This window comes from Micromys minutus, assembly GCF_963924665.1.
Source record: "Micromys minutus genome assembly, chromosome: 2".
In the NCBI taxonomy this organism is placed as follows: Eukaryota; Metazoa; Chordata; class Mammalia; order Rodentia; family Muridae; genus Micromys; species Micromys minutus.
In genome coordinates this window covers 59,046-79,503 of record NC_137971.1, presented here as the reverse complement: position 1 = coordinate 79,503, position 20,458 = coordinate 59,046, and the positions used below count along the sequence as shown (strand labels likewise).

The 20,458-nt window shown below is 41.0% G+C and overlaps 1 protein-coding gene across 1 annotated transcript in view; it reads left to right on the top strand.

Moving 5' to 3' along the window:
* The window catches only part of GRK5 (G protein-coupled receptor kinase 5), a 197,357-nt gene extending 189,519 nt beyond the window's left edge, over positions 1–7,838 (top strand). Inside the window, exons 14-16 of the mRNA XM_080913217.1 lie at positions 2,148–2,285; positions 2,737–2,868; positions 4,258–7,838. Coding sequence (XP_080769343.1) covers positions 2,148–2,285; positions 2,737–2,868; positions 4,258–4,356 — 369 coding nt within the window. The 3' untranslated portion in view covers positions 4,357–7,838. The remainder of the gene's footprint in view (positions 1–2,147; positions 2,286–2,736; positions 2,869–4,257) is intronic.
* Positions 7,839–20,458: the final 12,620 nt, after the last annotated feature.

Sequence of the window (20,458 nt, the reverse complement as noted above, 5' to 3'; positions counted from 1 at the left end):
AGAGCTGTGGTATGGCCACTAGCATCCCTAGACAATGTCTAGAGTAACAGCAAGGACACAACAGTTGTAAGCTGTGGCTTCGCAACCTCCTTCTGTCCTTGGGCAACCTATTGCTATGGAGATGGGGTGAGATCACTCATGACACAGGATGTATTTCTCAATCTCTCCATCACATGCACCAGGCTCCAAGGGATACATCATTATTAGGATACTGGGATATATTACCATGGAAATCTCAGTCCAAAGAAGAGAAATGTTAGCAAACACCCCTTAAATAAAATTGGGACGAGGAGTCACAAGAAAAGAAGGGGAGGTGGGGAGGAAAGGGGAGGCAGTGGTGGCATACTCAGAGTACTGGCTGGGCAGAGCTGAAAAGAAGTCCTCCATGTCATGGAGTGTTGCATGGGAGACAGCTAGCCACCTGGACTGTCCTTATTTTATTGCCACAAGTCTGAGGTACTGAACAAATAGGCATAATTGGTCACCTTGGGTGTGACAGTGCCCCCCCAACTAGGTTTTGAGGCTCCTCAGTGTACTGTATAGAGGTCAATATTCCCTTTTACTGGTCCACAGTAAATAGTCCACATACCATATGGCCCCTGTTCTGGACAGCCAAAGCTCTTAGCATATCATTGGAGTAAGTGGTGAAGGAAGATTGTGGGCCCTAGAAGAAGGTGACCTGCTACTATCTTGTCTGTCCTCTGCCTACAACCATCCATTCATAGTTCTTCTCATCACCTTCAGGTAGTAACCACATTCATAATTCATAGGCACTATTACTGGCTTAATCATTTTCACTCCATTTGACTTTTTTCAAAGACAAAATAAATGTATCTCAAAAGGAAACTCTCTAAGAAAATAATAGCCATAAGATAATAGGTTTTGACTTGTTAAAATAAAACTTTATTGGGCTGGAGATGGCTCAGTGGTTAAGAGCACTGACTGCTCTTCTAAAGGTCCTGAGTTCAATTCCCAGCAACCACATGGTGGCTCACAACCATCTATAATGGGGTCAGATGCCCTCTTCTGGTGTGTCTGAAGACAGCTACAGTGTACTCACATATATGAAATAAATAAATCTTTTTAAAAAGACAAGATAAAATTTTATCAGTACATTTTTATCAATACAAAAATATTTATCTGTATATCTCTGAGGGCAGTCACAACTCCCAAGGCTTGAACAAATCCCAGGGCTAGCTACATGGGCTTAACACATGCAGTCATCCTGGCCCTATTGGCTCAATGCCCTATTAATTGCTGTCTTAAAATCTAATACTTTCTAAGCAGGGGACCCTGTGTTTTATTTTTATTTATTTTTAATTTTTTTTTCACTTTACAGTTTGATCACAGCTCCCCTCCCTCTTCTCTTCTCAGTCCCATCCTAACCCTAACCCTCTCAAGATAAAGAAAGTTCTACTACCCTACCCTGGGGCATTTAGTTCCAGCAGGTGTAGGCACATCTCCCACTAAGGCTTTAGAGACACATGTAGCTTTTCCCAAGGCTGCTAAATTTCACAGTGAGGACTACCTGCTACAGAGTCTGGATTAAACACATGGCTTACTTCCCTGCATGAGAATGAACTGGAACATATTCCTGCCATGTACACCCAGACTGTCTTCTCTGTGGCACTATGTTTTGAGACAGAGTCCCTCTTGTGTTTTTGCTTTGGTGCTGCATCCAAAGCATCCATTCTCTCTGTAGAGGAATGAACCACAGATTCCCAAACTGTGATGAGCACAACCTCTCATTCAAAAGAGAAGGTATTTGAACCAGTGCTACCTTCCTGATGTTTTTGAGCTTCTTGGGTGAGGTGCCCCAGAGATCCTAGAGTGTGAACTTAGACACAGAGGTAACCTCTCATCTACCTCACTTACCTAGAAGGAGACTACAGTGTGTGATCTATGTGTGTAAGCCATGGTAAGAAGGAGCTCTGGGCAGCTGGGTACCTCTAGCTCTCATTTCACTAGAACCTGGTCCCCTTGGTGGATCTGAGAGAGGGAAGCTCAGCCTGAGGACCCAAATGGGTGGGAAACGTAAGAAGATGTCACCACTGTTCTCCATCAAAACCCTAAGGGCCAGGCTTGAGGACCCGGCCCCCCCCAACCCCAGGGAAGGCCCATGTGATGGAGCCCTCTGTCTCTTGTAGCCCCGGGCTGTGTACTGCAAGGATGTGCTGGACATCGAGCAGTTCTCCACTGTGAAAGGTGTCAACCTGGACCATACGGACGATGACTTCTACTCAAAGTTCTCCACAGGCTCTGTGCCAATCCCATGGCAAAATGAGGTAGGCAAGGCATGCCACCAGCTTTTCTCCAAGGATGGATACTCAGAGAAAATGGAGGTGCAAGTGCATAGAAGGGTCACTGGGTAGGGTAGCAGAAATTGGCCTGGGGTGGGTGTAGAAGCCAACAGTGTAGCTGAGAGAAGAGGTGGTGAAAGCAACAAGACCCCTTTCCCAGGAGGTCGGCTGGAAATGGGAGGAAAAATGGAGCATTTTCTGGAAGTACAGACATTGAATTGAGAAAGTCAGCTTATCAGAATGCTAAAGTGATGATGGTCAAGTAAGCTATAGAATTTGGTTTGGAGAGGGAAGAGTGTACCTCTGGTAGATTCTCTTCTTAGGGTAGAGTAAGTTACAGAGGAGCCTTGTTGGGGGAGGAACCAGCAGGGCAGAGAGAATGTCCCAGAGGGAGGCCCTACAGAGGGAGAGTGGTATTTCTGTTTTGCTTTTCCAGATGATAGAAACAGAATGTTTCAAGGAGCTGAATGTGTTCGGACCTAACAGTACCCTCTCACCAGACCTGAACAGAAGTCAGCCTCCAGAACCGCCAAAGAAAGGGCTGTTCCACAGACTCTTCAGGCGTCAGGTGAGAAAGCCAGCCTGGCTTGCCTGGCCTTAGCTCTGGGACTTCAGTGCACTTCCGTACACCAGAGCTTCAGAATGCTCCCTGCCTGGGTGGCTTGGTAGCTTGGAATTGTTAGTTTGTCCAATGTTCCCTGTTGGTGATGGAACCCCTACTGAAAGAAGAGACAGGGACTCACGTCAACATTGTTGACACAGGGAAGTTGGTTCTTATCACAGTGCTGTGTTACATACTGAAGGATGCTGAACAGCATAACCAACCTCTGCTCACTAGACACAGAGGTAAACCCAGCTCAGTACCCCTTCTCCAGTAGTCACCACTAAATGCCCCTTGCATAGCAAAACCACCTCAGACTAGGAACACTGTCCTGTTGTTCTTGCTGCCACCTAAGGAATTTTCCAATTGGAATAGATCCCTTTTTTCCCCTCAAAGTTTATCCTTACAGGAAGGATTGATATGGACCAAATGAAAAAACAGCTCTGGGGGAGATAACCCAGGAGCCCGACTTCACAGCTACAAAGGCAATTGCAGTTGCACCCCTTTGGCCTGGCCATTCAAGATGCTAGAGTCCTGTAATTCTCATCTTAGTGCTAGGGAGCCTCTCTATACTTGTTTCCTACACAAGGATGCACCTGTGGTCCCTTGACCTGAAATCTTAAGTCACTTCCTCAGATAACAGGGAAGAAGGTGGTTATTTACAGAATTGCATTATAGATGAGACAACTTATATTCATACACCTCAGCTTCTATCCAACAACTCATTCATCCTACCACCGTGTGTTAGGTACCTCCTATGTATGTACCAGGAGAGGAGCTGACTTACTCACTTCCTGTGGGTACCTTTGTGAAGTATGAACACACATGTGGGCTTCCTTTGCCCTATTTCAGTTAAGCAAACTGATGCTGAGAGAAGTCAAAGAACTTAACTCTGTTTCACACATCTGGTGACCTCATAGGATATCTGTTATCTGGGAAACAGCAGGAAGCATCTTTAGGCTCATGGGAAGTGCATTCTGAGCTCTGCCCCCTGCCAAGTTTGTGTGTTTTCAATAAGAACTTCATGTAAGTTTCACATCCTACTCTGTAATATATTCATGGTTTTGTAACATAATGAAATGCTTAAACATTTCCATCAAGTAAAACTACAAGTTCAAGAAATAAATTATTCTTCCCCTCTGCTCATATATTTTGGATCTTCCCAGGAACCAGATAAAACCCTCTGCTCAAGGAGCAGCCAGTAGACTCAGGTCTGCTGGGGAAAATGCACAAAAGCAAAGAGAAGTAGGCTGGAACATTCTGGATTCTACCTCCCCTAGTTCCATAGCTACCACTAATGAGTCATCCATTGGCTTTGAGTTTACCAAAAACTGACTCTCTCTTTCTTCTCCTTAGCATCAAAACAATTCCAAGAGTTCACCTACTCCTAAGACCAGTTGTAACCACCGCATGAATTCAAACCACATCAATTCAAACTCCACTGGAAGCAGCTAGTTTCAGCTCTGGCCTTGAAGTCAAAAGTGGAACCAGCCATGTGTCTTCTACTTGGAAGCAGAACTTGTAACCAGGGAAGCTTCCACTGTGGCTCAGGGGCCAGGAAAGCTCCACTGGGAACCAGGATAGGATACTGTTCCCCCAGTAACAAACCTCCAAGTTTCTCAAAGAAATTTCCACTCAGGTCTGTTTTTCAAGGTGGCCCCGAGCTGGGGTGGACTAGAATTTTTCTTGTTGAACATTGCAATAGAAACCCAATGGGATATGACAGCTTGCACGGATTTTAATAGCATCATAACTAGAACTGAATTTTGTCTTTATTATTTTTAAAGGAAAGTTTTGTAAATTTCTCTATTGTCTCTGTTTACATTTTGTATATTTGTATTTAAATGAAAGTCAGACTTTGAGGGTGTATATTTTCTGTGCAGCCACTGTTAAGCCATGTGTTTTAAGACATTTTAGATTTAGGTGGAGGGTTACAAAAAATGTGACTCTAGACTTTCAGAGCCTCGAAAGAGAAAATGTTTTTATCAAATATAGAAAATATTTCACTTTTAATTTTAAAGACCTGATTACATCTACCTACATCCATCTCTCTAGCCTTTCCCCTCTCAGTGTAGCTATCACTCTCCTGTTGACTTGTAACAAGCTGAATGAAATGCCAGAATGCACTTGGTCCATCTCCCAACCCAAACATTCTCTATGAGTTATGATGTCATTGGTAAGAAGACTTCTATGGGCAAGCCTTTGGCACTGATTCATTGGCCTCCTTCTGTAGGTCATCCAGCATTTAGGACAAAGAATCCTAAATCATTGGGATAGAGATCTTGGCTGCTAAAACCAGTGGTTTTCTGTTGTGTTTGGGGATTTCTGTTATATATTGTTTTTAGGAGTTTGTACTGATGATAATGACTAGTCATGGAAACCCAAGTGTTCTCAATCATGGGACTATGGAGAAATGTGAATTAGGATCCATCCTGAGTGACTACCTCCAAGTTTGTTTAGGCCTTGGCTGGTCAGAAAACTGGTCACATGAACCTTCATGCGACCTTACATATTTGTTGGCTTTTGTGACATGAAGGAAGTCATCTCGCCAGAAAAATAGGATGCCTGAGAGCAAACCCAGGCACCAGTGAATATAAGACAATCTCATTGTCACTTCCCCAGGAGAGGTGGGCCAGAGGCTGGATCTAATTGGGCATCTCAAAGTCACAGGCAAAGTTTTGATGGGCTTACCTTGCCAACCCTAGGGAGTTGTCACCTAGCCCCTGAAGTCCTAGGAGGTGACAAGGTACACATTTTATCTCACCTTCCCACCAGGACAGGATGAGCAGCTAATCTCATTGCTCCCTGGGAAGCTGAAACTGAGTATGACTGCCTCAAAACTGGTCTTAGCCACCAATTACTGGAGTTTTTTACAGGGTGAGGCAGGTGCTTCCTGAACCAGCCCCTGTCACAATGCAGACTCCTGGGCTACACCCCAAACCTACTATGTGATGATTCTCATTTTGTAGTTCAGGCAGGTTTCAAACACAAAATCCTCCTGCCTCAGCCTCTGGAATTCTAAGATTGCAACTGTAGTATGAGAACCATCCCCCAGGCCTGTGAGTATGGCCATTCCAAATGTGTGTGTGTGTTTTTCTTTTCTTTTCTTTCTTTTTTTTTTTTGAGGGACCTGACAACTTTGGGGCTTGAGTCTGTCAAAAGGAAAATCCCATGCATATCAGTCTCATATCTTTCGTTCCAAGCTCTCCCAGGCTCACTGCTAGAAAAGAGCTTTTGGGAATAATCCTCCTAAAATCATTTAACCATGAGAGAGCAAACAGCCAGGCTCCATGGTGCAAGATTAACTTCAAACCTGGATCCCAGGCTAATTCTGAACTTTTCTTGGGCCAAACACGAAGCAAATGCAAACAACCATATCCAGGTTCTTCTGGGGAGCAAGACACTTAGTACTTCCAGATAATCAAACCCTTGCTGATTTTTTCCTTGAGGAAAAGAAGAATTATCATCTTCCTGGGATGGTCATCAGCCCCAGCCACCCACAACCTCTGCCTCCTCCTTACAGGTTTGTTCCTATTTCCCCATCCACAGCTGTTTAACTTTGCCTGGAAGGTGGTAACTCTTAGGAAGCAGTTTCTCCTTAGGCCTCAAGGTCAAAGCAATGTCCATTTGAAGCAGAGAATCCCCAGGAAGCTAAAAAGAGAATTCAAGTATGGCTACCAAGAGCCATCATGAGGTCCTGAAAGAACACTGAAATGTGCCCGAGTGCCTGTGGGAGGTAAGGAATGGATTCAGTCTTTCACTCATGGCTTCATAGCAAGAGAAAAGTGCGTGGAAATGGGCTTTCTTGCCTATGTTTCTATAGCTGCATTTTTAGAAAGTATCTTTTTTTTTGTTTGTTTAATGAAAACAAGCCCTCTGCTCTTTCACTTTGTCCAGGAGAAAGTGTGTGTGGATAGTGAACAGATGACACTCTGTTGTGCATTTGAGCTCTTTACAAAAGAGCCTTTCTTAAAGTGTAGCATTTTTCTCACAAAATTTCCACTGACTTGGAGTGAGAAGCTTCTCTTTTGCTGTTTGGGAGATAGGCCTTTGCTATGATCATTCTGACTTACAATTGTCCATTAAACCCTTTAGGAGGAGACTCAGAATATCATTCCAGAATATCAAGAAGGCCTAATCCCTACCTTCCAGGAGGATGGTGTCTATCCTCTACTTGAGCGTGAGGTTCCATGCTCACCCAACTGTCTAGGGGCTGAGTCTGGCTACAGCCTCAGGGCTGGTCTCTAAAATGTGTTGTTCACTTAGAGAGGCAGGCAACAAGAAACTTTGACACAGGCAGGTAGCTCCAATAACAGGCGTGCCTCACAGTTATTGACCCATGATGTTTCTGATGAGTCCATGTGCATGGGGACATGTGCATGGCACATCTTTGCAGTAGAGGAGCAAATAAGATCATAGCTGAGACTTCTTAGATTTTGCTATGGAAAGACAGTATATAGCCTCTTTCTCCAGACTACAATTGGTATGCCTACCCTTGGACCACTTTCTGTACCCATTTATACAACCAGCCACCCAGCTATTGAAGTTGACAGGCATATAGGCCAGATCCTGCATAGGCACATATGCCTCCTCTGAAATGTCTTGACTCAGGACAGTGATTTAGCATATTACAAAATAGCTCAGCCTAGGAAAGAAGTATCCTTTACCCTAAAAGAAGATGCTGAGCATTTTTCCAGTGAGCATTACACCATCCTATAATAGATCATAGTAAATGTTGTCCATTAGAAGGGTATTGTGGCTACTGGCATTGTTGTACTAATAACAACTATTTTCCAAAGGTTTCTATTTTTACCAGGGAGATTTTAGCATTAATGTATGAATGTGGTTCCATCTTGGAGGTTATTGTCAATGATAACAGCTTCTGTTGTGATGCTCTGAACCTCTTGTGTTCCATTCACTATGTCACAGTACCACCTTGTCTAGCCACAACCACTGTTATTTTATAGAGAAATAAATTCCTTAATGAATATAACATTGCAATTCTTTCCTTCTCTGGAAGCACTGACATCTTTCATTTATATGAAAATTGCCTGAGAAATGTCCACACTGTCTGCTGTGACCCCTCTGTTATCCTTTTTTCAAGCCAGTTCCACCCTACTCAAATCTGGCCTGCATACTTGACCATACCTAGAACTGACATTTCATGACCCAACTCTGGTAGGCAGAATATAAGGAGGCAAGCAGAACTCTTACAGGCTATGTGTTTTTTAATCCAAACCCTGTAGATTCTTAGCCATGGGAACAAAGTTAACTGTCAGCTACACCAAGTGGCTCCTAAAGGACACAATGAAAACATGGGATTTGCAGCATTCAGGCCTATGCCTCGAAGGACCTGGTCCCCTGCCTATCTCTGGATCCTTTATGACATGGAGTGTAGATGGGGGCAGACCCCACATTTTTCAGAGTAGTGACATTTAATTGTCCTGAGGAAGAGAACGCTCCCTTTTTAGCATTGGAGTTTTTTGGTAAAATGTTGCCTCATTTATGTGTTGTTAATTTACATTCACTAGTCCAATGTTGGCCTTTGCCACATCTCTTTCATAATACAGGAGGCCTAGGCTCCCTTTTGGCACTAATTTGGTTTTCTGTACAGTTTCTTTTGAAATGACCCTAAACACCACAATTAAGACATTTGAGATTTTGGATTGTCTCAAGGCCTCTAGTGGTGGCTTCTCCTATTAAGGTCATATCAACTGTATGTCTAATCTACTCATCTATTGATGCTGACTTTGGCTTCAATGGTCTCACTATTTCTTTGCATTCAGGATTCAAATTTTCAAAAGCTAACACTCAAATAGTGCCTTTCTTGCTAATGGATCCGATATACTTCTTTCTACAATGGAAATCAACCTTTGGGACCTTGCATGACCTGAGAAAATGGTTCAAGTCCTTTCCCTGTTCCACAACCTTGTCTCAGACATTTATGGCTGCTAAGTGACATAATGTCAAGGTTTCTTCATCATATTTGTCCTGCATCTCTACCTTAGCAAAATGACCCTCACCAAGCAGCAGATCTTTAGAAATATTTATACATCTGACTTTATCTTGTTGTGGTGCTTCTTCGCCACGTCTCTCCACTATGAGAACCATTGTAAATGTGACCCAGGTTCTAACATTGCTTTTGCCATATCCTTTCAGTTTTGGAAGATTATTCTATAATAGCCCAAGAAGTCAGGATTTGTTTTACAAACAACATGCATTCTAAAGTTAGTAACACTTTCCTTAAATTGCCTCATTCTAAAACATCCAGGTTGCCAAATTCCTGATAATTTTGTGGATGATTATCATCTGCTGGGCTTTGCTGTATACTAACCAGGTAAACTTAACTAAAAGCTTTTTTGTTTTCTGACAACCTTTGGTTGGCTTTCTCTAATGTTTATCTTCTGTGTCTATATGAGTATTTTTTCTAATTAATACTTTAAGTTCCTCCCTTAAGCTCTGTGCCCATATTTCACATCTCTCCTTTTGTTGTTCATCCACAAGTTCCTGTATCCTCTGTTCAAGGTTCTTCTTACACATTTTAATTTTTATTAAATTAAATATTAATTAATTTTATTAAATTAAATATTAATTTATTAATTAAATGTTGTAATTATGATATTCTGATGCTTATTTTATTTTGATTGATTAATTTTAAAAGATTCTCCTCCAAGCCTTGCTTCCCAGCCTCATTACTTTCTCTCTGCTGCTCAGTCTGATCTGTGAGCTGTCTCATCTTTTGTTCTAGTGCTGTCTCTAGCTCCTGTCTCCAATCTTCATTTTCCTCTCTCTGTTGTTCATCTTGACCTATAAATTTCTGAACCTTTATTTCTAGTGTTTCCTGTAGGCCGTGTTGCCAAGTCTTAAATTTCTGTTATTCAGTCTCATCTGTGAAGTTCTGCATCTTTTGTTCTAGCATCTTTTCCATCTCCCTTCTCCAGCCATCATTTAATTTTCCTGCATTTTATTCTATAAAATCTTCTAATCCCTTTCTTAAGGCTAGTAATATTTTGTCTAGGGCCCTATCTTTTGAGAAGGCATAGTAAACCAAGATACTTAACATTGTACTAACGATAACTGGCAAGATGTCATTCTTCTTTAAATCCATCCTTTTCAAACAGTTCCAAATAGCCTCCCATAAAACCCAAAAGGCATTTATTGTTTTCCATCTTTAAGTTTCTAATAAAAATCTTTTTACTATCAATTTATAATTCTTATTACCTGATCTGGAACTTCTTGTACTTTTGTCTCCCTCTGCTGTTCTATTAATGTCACTACAGTCCTCCAATTTTTTTTTTTTTTTTTTTTTTTATTTGCAGGGAGTAGAAAACCCTGAGGCTTCTGTGCTCCTGAGCATCTCTGTCTTTTGTTTGGGTTGTAGCTGGCAGTCTGTGAACCGATCTTAGGCAGCCTACAGTGCAAGTAGTCGGGAGAGCAAATCTGTCTTTTCTGTTAAGACAGGAGGAGGGGTGGGGGGGGGGGAGATGGGAAAGTGAGCACAGGAGGGATCACTTGGGTGGAGATGCCAAGATCAGCCTGCTGTGCCGTGAGAAGACTTTGGAAAGTGAGCTGCCATTATTTTTTCAACTGTTGGTCCTTAGCTGTGAAGGCTGCTTCATAGGCAATCATGCCCCAGGGTCCTTGGTCCCTCTTGACACTCAGGGGACCCCAACTGTGTTTTGGTACCCTTTAGACCCACTTTGTGTTTAATTTTCACCCTGCTGCAGCTTTAGAGCTCAGCCCTAATTGTTTATGTGTGTGTGTGTGTGTGTGTGTGTGTGTGTGTGTGTGTGTGTGTGTGTGTTAAGGCTTTTTATCTCAGGTGCACCAATGACTAAGTCCATATTAAAAAACACACAATCCAATTATTATAATAACCAGGCATATATACTTTATGCTTAGATTGGTCAGATCTAATCTACAGTATTATATAATAATCTAGTGGTAGATCCTTTGCTACCTCTCTACAAGGTTCTGAGCCATTGTGGCTTCTCCTTTTCCTCTGTCCTCTTGTTCTTTTCCTTTTCTACCTGCCCTACACTTTTCAAACCTTCAGTCCCACCTTTTCCTTGCATTGTCCAATCACAGGCTCTAGCCTTTATTGACCAGTTAAAATGGGGAGGTCCATATGTCATCACCTGAGTATGTGATGGACTGTTCATCATTTAACATCACAATACAAACAGCATCAAGCCAACCCACCACAGTATACATTTTAGTTAGATATTATATGACTTTCCCCTTTTTTGTGTTCCATCCACCCCTTCCCAAAAACTTTGCTTCCAATTTCTTCCTTGTTAAAAACATATGAATAAATATGCTTAAATATATAAATATAACCTCCTATGTTCATTTTTGTTGGTTGTATGTATATGGTTTCATGGCTGGCCATATTATATTGGATAAACAATTTAGGAAGCTCATCCCTGCCTGAGGCTAATTCTCTCACCTGGAAAGTAATTCCACTTTTTAATAAGCAACAGATGTCTGAACTTCAAATAGGCTGCCTTGTACAGGAAGCATTATCAAAAATAGAAAACTTTTGGTGGAAAATATCTTAGTAGCTAAGAAGACTGAAGTTTCATCCAAAGCACCCAGGTTCCATTCTGAGTACATATGAAAGCTTACTACTATCTCTAACTCTTGTTCCAAGGGTAACTAACACTTTCTTCTGCCTTCCTTGACTAACATTCATGAGTGGAATACAAGGAGATGCATAAAAGAAAATACCATACACATAAAATATGAGAACCATAAAACTTATTTTGCAAGTATTCAAATATGACTCTGTTGCCTTTTCCATATTTATTGGCTGGTTTTGTGTCATCTTGACACAAGCTGGAGTTATCACAGAGAAAGGAGCCTCAGTTGAGAAAAATGCCTCCTTGAGATCCAGTTGTAAGGCATTTATTTCCTCAACTAGTGATCAAGGGGGAAGGGCCCAGCCCATTGTGGGTGGTGCCATCCCTGGGCTGGTAGTCTTGGGCTCTAGAAGAAAGCCAGCTGAGCAAGGCTGGGGAAGTAAGCCAGTAAGCAACATCCCTCCATGGCCTCTGCATCAGCTCCTTCCTGACCTGCTTGGGTTCTAGTCCTGACTTCCTTTGGTGATAAACAGCAATGGGGAAGTGTAAGCTGAATAAACCTTTTTTCTCCCCAACTTGCTTCTTGGTCTAGGTGTTTGTGTAGGAACAGACACCCTGACTAAGACACCATTTAACCACCATGTTTCTTCAACTCTTAGTGATAACTACTTTTTACCTGACCTTATCCATAAGCAAAACTGTTCTGTTACTGACATATAATGCCACAGAATGAACATTTCTAGTCCAGGAAGAGGAGGAGAAAGAGGGAAGAAGAATCAGAGCATAACAAGAACGAACAAGAGCATAACAAGGAATGAACAGACCAAAGCAAGACAAAAATTCAGCAGAGAAAACATCTAATCTTGAATCTCCTTGTGCAGCATCTAGAAATAATGATGAAATTACCTGGACTCCAAAGGTCGTAGGTATTCCAACTCCTCCAGCTCTGTCAGGAACAACATACATAGCTTCTCTTTAGACCAGATTTCTCAAAGGGTCGCCCAATGTTCTACTTATTTTCCATCTACTGTGTATGGTATTCAAGTTCACTTTACTAAAAGTGGATTAGAGGGGCTAGAGAGATTCTCATTGGTTAAGATCACTGGCCACTTTTCCTGAAGTCCCAGGTTTTATTCCTAGCACCCACATTGCAGGTCACAAATGTCTAAGGACAATTCAACGGGAACCATGAAGCTAAATAGTTGGATATAAGCTGCTACCTGGCAGTGGCTTGGCTGAATATACAATGGAAACTTTGTGTATGGATCATGACACTTAGAGTAAAAAAAAAAATGGTGACAGAAAAATATACTTTTACAAGGGAACATGAAAAAGTTTGAGCAACTGTCTTCTTTGCAACAACAAAATATCTGATACTTGATGTAAAAAATGAAAGGTATATTATAGCTATAGTTCTAGGGGAAATACTTTATTATGATGGGAAAGATTTGGGGAGTATGGGGAGTCTAGTTTGAGAATTGGGTCAAAATTCAGGAATCAGAACAAATAGGAATTTCCAACAGGTATAAAATTTAAATACTCTATAGCAATCCATTTCTCAAAGAAGGCTCCATTTCCTAATGGCTATACAAACTGCAAAACAACATGTCTAGCTTGGGATTCAGTGTTCAAGAACATGAACTATGGAGGACATTTCACATTCAAATCATGAAAGTTAATTCTGGAGCCAAATATCAGTTTCTATGACCTAATAACAAAGGTTAGATTAACTCAAACTCCATGTACCCATACAGTAACAGTCTCATAAAGGTTTTTGTTGTTTTTTTAGTTCTTTGGGGCAATTCCAATTTCCATTGTCAGGATACCAGCAGTCTAGTTCAGTAGTGTTAGGATACCAAACACAAATCAGCAGCAGTGGCATGATTCAGCAAAAACAGCCAGGCCTCCACCGAATCAGCACAAATCAGCTGAAGTGACCAGGACCAGCCAGGATGCAGGAAGTTCAATGCCATGTCTCTCAATGAAAAAAAGATCAACAAAAACTCAAGACCAGTGAAGCATTGCAAAGCTAGTTATGCAAGCACACCCTCACTGTCCATTGAATCCCATTTATACTCTTTCCAACCATGTATATCTTCTCATGGGTCTTGCCTCAGCAAAACACCATGTGAGTCTGCATCAGCAAAGTACCACAGGAGTCTGCATCACCTGACATACCCAGAAACTTCCACTTCACATAACTTCATTTGTGATGGTTCTGTGCCCTTTGTCATCCTGTGAAGATAAGGCTGTTGTAGGTTCCCATTACCTTTAATCACAAGACATTGCAGTTTTAAGAGATGCCATAAACCACTAGTTCTCAACCTGTGGGTCACAACCCCTTTGGGGATCTAAATCCCTTTCACACGTTGTTGCCTTAGAATATCTGCATATCAAATATATACATTACAATTCATCACAGTTGCAATATTACACTTAGGAAGTAGCAGCAAAATCATTTTATGCTTTGGGGGTCACCATAACATGAGGAATTGTATTAAAGAATTCTAGCCTTAGAAAGGTTGAAAATGACTGCTAAGCCATCCACAATCCATACATAAGCCGTCTTGCCTCCATTTTAAGAAGCAATTTAATTTCCTCCATGGTAATATGAATCAATCACCCTTTCTAACACTGTTATTCCTTTCTTATCCTGTTTGTTTAAGGACATTAGATGCTGAAATTGGCCACTGGGAAGTCTGAATATTTGCTGTATAGTTACTGGTAGGAAAGCTCAAATCTGAAACTAAAACTTATATCAAGAAAAGGAAACAATTTTGCCTAGTGGGCCACTAAGAGTGATAGTTAGTGAAATGATTCCCTTTCCAGCCTTTGACATGGGTCTCATTTTTCCTTGGGTTGTTGTTAGCCACCAACAAGCGAGGACAAAGGCAGCAGCAGTAGCAAACAGTTCAGATGGCCATGAGCATGATGGAATGATCTCAAGACCAACACAGTGAGTCAATTCTATGTTATTGTTCCAGAAATAGGGATATCTCTAGTACTAGAAATTTTCTTGTCCTTCTCCTCCTAGAGACTCTTCATATCCATGTGTGACCTCTGCAGCTTGGCTATAAATGTGTATTAGCTTTTTTTTTAATTCATAGAAATTAGAATGAAATTATACATATTATGGCCACTATTTGTCACATCTTTAGGTTTTGATTAAGCTACACAAGCAATTCATGTTTGATACAGAAAATGACAAAATACAGATGCAAAAGAGAAAAGCCAAAAGCTAAAAAAAACTGATTCCCTACCACAGAGATTTATTTTAATATTTTATAAGGGATTCTCCCTGTTTTCCCAATACTTTTATAGATAATAAAAACATTTAGAAAGGAATATGTATATATGTATGCATTCATAAAAATTTTTCTATATTCTTGCTGATGAAATATTTTGGGGTGGAGGTGAGACAGGGTTTTATTTAGCTCAGGCTACCCTCAAATTTATCATGTAGCTGAGATGGGTCTTGAACTCATGATCTTTCTGCCTTGTCTCTTGAGTGCTGAGATTATAGGCAGGCACCACCACAGTTAGCATCACCCCTGCCTTTCAACTCTAGTGCTAATGAGAGGTTACTGAGGAATTCCCTCCCTCATCTCCTTTAAAAGGTGTCTGAAAACAGTATGACCGTTTCTAGGAAGAACCAGAGCCATGACTACTGAGAACCTTCTGCAGTCTGTTCTTTCTCAATCATTGGATACAAACAATCTTGTTGTTACTACAGCCATCTTGTTGTGGTAAATATTATTTGGCAGTTTCTTATCCCACTTAGATCATATAGTCTCCAAAAAAAAAAAAAAAAAAAAAAAAAAAAAAAAAGACACAAAAGCCTTTATATTTACAATCCTTAAAGCACTAGAGTTAAGCCTATACCAGTCCTCTATGCTATTTTGTCTACTTCCCTGTCAATAATCCCAAACTATCACCTGCTGTGTTCCACTCCTACTCCCAGGCCAGCCAGCTCTCATGGCCATGCACTCATAATCCACCTACCCCATGGGGCCTTCCTCCTCCTCTCTTTCCTCAGACACTAAGCCTAGGAACCAAGCCCCACCTACCTCTTTTCTGCCCAGCTACAGGCTGTGGGGAACTTTATTTACCAATCTCAGAATGCAGGAAAGAGATGGCAGAAATGATGTAATTATAATTTTTAAAAAATGTTGTAAGAAGTTGGACCAGGTTTTATGACCATGTGCTCCAGAGACTAGGGACTTGTATTAGAGTATGCCAAATATTGCTTACACCTTTTCCCTCAGGTTTAAGTTTTCCCTTCTTAAACCTGAAAGTAACAGTCCTTAGACAGGGCTACATCATTTTGGTTAATCTAGTGTAACTACAGTAATTTGGTTTCACAGTAAGTTCAGTTTTTTATCTGGTTAAACTAGTATAACTACAGTAATTTGGTTTCACAGAAAGTTCAGTTTTTTATCCAGATTCTTGATTGCCTGTTCTGTGTACCCAAGAGATGGTCAACCAGGACACTTATTGATCATCTAAAATTGATTGCCTCACTACTCCTTGCTAATATCAACCACTGTCAAGAAAGCTTTCACCCTCTCCTTCTTGCCCATCCCTTTTTGTACTATGACTAACCCAGGTTCAAAATCGGTCATAGAACTCATTTCTTGTGCATGCCCCTCTTCATTTTAAGACCCAATAAAAGCCAGAGAGGTAAGAGGACACTCATTCATTGTTTTATTGTTCCTTTTCACTGACCAGTCAAGACTAGCCTGAAAGAGTTGCAAGGCTGTTTCCAGCACTGACCAGCAGAGGCAGGATTGGGTGCTCAAAGCAATTATCAATTATATAGCATGAAGCAAGCCTCAGCTACTGGAAACATTGCTCTGAACAGAAATAATCAACAGCACTTGAGAAAAATGGAAAGAAATTCTTAATGACCTGGAAATATTGGGGAAGGAAAAACAAGAGATTAGAGAAGTGATACACTTAGAGAAAGTCAAATTTTAAAAGTGAAATCAATAATTGAGTTTTTAATTCACTTTTAAATGAAAAGAAAATTCCCTCTGCCAAGAAGTGCCCTGTTACTTATGATTTATGATACTGTTTGATCTTGCTGCAATGTGCTATATTAGCTGCTGAGATCTGTAACTCGGCACACACAGCTATAGCCAATGGCTATGTCTCAACCTGCTGAGCTGACTTAATTGTGTAAGTGGATTAGACATATCTGCAAAAGATAGTTACCTAGTTGGAAATTCAATATTCTTTGGATAAAGCTTAAGTCCCCAAATTGTACACCCACTAATCTGGTCTGTCTTCATTCACTTGACATGAATAAATACATGCTGGCAAATTACAAAATCACTCACCCTGCCACAGTCAGGTCCTTTTTCATAATGGTGACTCCAGAAGTTGATTGGCTACTCTATTTCTCCTTGTGACGTACATAATAAGCTAGTTCTCCAATTCTGGTCTAAAGACAGAAGCCATGCTCCACATGCTGTTGGCATTAGGACAGCTCCTACTCCCAGCGATGGCACCACCCATAGGTGACAGGGACCTGGTACATCCATCACCATGGAAACAGCCAAGCATTCCCAGGATACACTGGTTCAGAAGCCCACCTTCACCTGGGAGCAAATGAAGTCACTACCCCCATAAAAGACTGAACATCCCTTCCTTCTCTCTTTTCTCCTTTTCTCTTGACCCTGACCCCTGTCCTGTTGTTCTATTAAAATTCTCAGCTTCTGCCTGGACAAACCACACCAAACCAACACAGTCCTATGTGGAGAATTTAGTTAGTTTAATTAAGAGGAGAGCAAAAACCTGGGATCAAGGCCACCCAAGTCAAACATAGAAGAGCTTATCTCAGAAACATTTTTCTAAACAACTGGAGGTACAGCTATTCTAAAATTATTATCTCTTCTCAGGTTGCTATCACTCCACATACTTAAGAGATTAATTTAAAAAAAGGTTCCTTCAGTGATAGCTGTTTGGTTCAGCATGGCCTTGGTAGAGGTGGAATAACGTGGTTCTGTCCATGGGATAGGGCCAGTAGGCATGGGCTCCATGAGTGTTGATGGCTATTGTGGGTGTAAGGTTAGTTTGTGTAATAATGTACCTATTTTCATGTTTCTCCGAGAAATGTCCTCCATGTTAATGTTAATGACTTCATGATAATTAGAAACAGCACAAGTCCAGGAGTCGAGGGTGTGTTTATGTCTTTAGCAAAATGGTAAATGTTGGGACCTTCAGGACAGTCCTTAAGCAAAAGAATTCTTAAAAAAATGAGTTAGAAAATATATACTTTCTTGACTGTGCAAAATATAAAGATGCAGTATGAATTATATGATGGGCTTCACAAATCTAAGGAAACAAAGGCAGCTGTATTAATGAGGCAACTTGTCAGATACAAAGACAGGCCAATTCCTGAGTTCAAGGTCAGCCTGAGACACATTGAATCCAGGCACAGGCATGGTGAAAATGGCAATTCCACAATGAGGTCCCACTCAGCTACCTTATTGTCTGTGCTTGTGCTTGCTGTCCCTTACTAAGTGTCGAGGGGGTTAAGTGTCATGGAGTGCTGATTTATGGGATGGTCTAGAGAAAACCTGGAATAAAAAAACTGAATTGGCATTGTAAATTAAAAACTGGGCTTTTGGTTTACATAAGATGAGTTAGCAGAAAATGATACCAATTCTTTAGAATTTTCTCTAGTGAGAGCTGAGCTGTCTGAAGATCTCTGGAGAGTGAATGCAGCTCTTCAATTTTTTTTCTAATAGGATTTCTAATTTTGGTCAGAAAATCCATGAAGATGGAACATAACTCTTTTAGAAATTTTTCTAGCAGGATGTCAGAAATCTCATGATTTATTTAGCTAATACAGCTCTTTTAGTGTGTTTTCTGGCTTTCTGATTTTGAGCAGAAAACCCAAAAATTACTTTTAGGATTTTTCTAACAGGATTTCTGATTTGGTCAGAAGATTCAAGAATTTTTTTTTAATAGCAGCTTTTCTGACTTTGGTCAGAAAGAGCTTTTAGCATTTTTACTAGCAGGGAGAGCTGTGTCAACCACAGAATTTTAAAGAATAACAATAAAAGGATGTCTAGAGCAGAGCATAACACATACACACAGAGTGAGAGAGAGAGAGAGAGTGTGTGTGTGTGTGTGTGTGTGTGTGAGAGAGAGAGAGAGAGAGAGAGAGAGAGAGAGAGAGAGAGAGAGAGAGAGAGAGAGAGAGAGAGAGAGAGAGAGAAGACTGAAAACCTGTCTCAAGCAGACTATAGAGCCAAGAGCTATCTACAGAGAGCTGCCTAGGGAGCCATCTTGAACAGAATATATAGGCCACCAGCTTGGACTCATGATCTGACTTCTGAGTTGTTTGTTTTTTAATGTTCCAAGATACCCCTTCTCTTAGGAACCCAGACCTAGCAGAGGCTGATCCTTGGCAGAAAGCATACAGTCAGCTCTGTCTAATGCTCAAAGAGGAGCCAGCTGAGAACATATTTTTGCATTCCACATATACTGTCATCCTTAAGTCTCTTTTAGGGTCAGGCCTCAGGGTATACTTTAGACAAGTTAAATAGGGACAATCTAACCACCGAGGCAGATATTGATTTACAGAGGAAATCTATCTTCTAAATGATAATGTATGATCAAAAGGTAGATTTAAAAATACATACAAAGAACAAAGAACTCAAGTACAGAAAACATCAAGAAAAAATGATCTAACAGCACTGTGGTTGCAGTTCTTAGATGAATGGTTATACTCAGCGAGTCTAAACTCAGAATAAGGCTGTTTTTGCCTCTGAGCAGACTGGCTCAGAGGAAGGCCACAGCTGTCTTCATGTAGGACTAAAAGGAGTTCATTTAAAGTAGCTCTTAGTGCTGTCTGTCTCAGAACTAAAACATCATTTTAGAGAAATCCATTCAAGCTTCATTTTTATATATGGGTGTTTTGCTGGCATGTCTATGTGCAGTACCTGCAGATTCCAGAAGGGGCATCAGATCACTTGGGATGCTACCAGGTGGTTTCTGGGGATGAAACCTGCATCCTCTGTAACAACGGCCAGTGCTCTTAAATGCTGTCCTATGTCTCTAGCCACTTTAATTTAAAATTTATTTTTATACATTTTTATATAAAATATATTACACCACTTTCCCCCTTCCTTGTCTTTTCTCCATCTCTTTCCAATTTCTTCCTTTTAAGTATGCGCTAATATATGAATAAAACCTGCTGAGTCCATTTCTGTTGGTTGTGTGTTTATGGTTTGGGGGATGAACACTTTGCATTGAATATGCAATGGGGAACTCATTCTTGCCTGAGGCTAATTCTCCCATTAAAGAGACAGAATTCCTCTCTTTAATGAGCAACAGAAATCTGACCCCAAAGTGACCTAGGCAGCCTTGGATAGTGAACAGTATCTAGAATACAAACCACGGGGTGGTAAATACCTCAGCTAACAGGGCCTTGCTGATGCCATGGCCCTGCAGTTCTGGAGATGCAGGGAACTCTATGAACATTGGCCTCCCTTTGATTCATGGACCTCCCATCACACTCCACTGACCATTCTTACCTTGGATGACTTTGAAATCCTTAGACTCCTGCCCCATTTTCTAACCACCATGATTATAGGCCTGTGCTACTGTGCCTGCCTTAGGTAAATTCAACTTCATTTACTGAGTCATGACAATGATGGGTTGAGTAAGATGAGCAGTTACACTTAACTATATTGCAAAACTACTTATCTCTGTGAGCCTGGCTTTCACTACCTGTAGAATATGGACAGAACTCTGCCCTAGTCCTTTGATGAGTTAATAGACTCAATGGAAGACAGTGGAGTTTAAGGCTAGATTTGATGGAAGTCTTCTCCTGTTACTGGAGTTAAGACCAGTCACCCTAACAAGCCAGACTCTGTCACTCATCCTAAATAAGCCAATTAAAAGAACTAAATTTTCTAGCTGTGATATACCTATTTTGCAGACACTCAGGAGGCAAAGAGGGC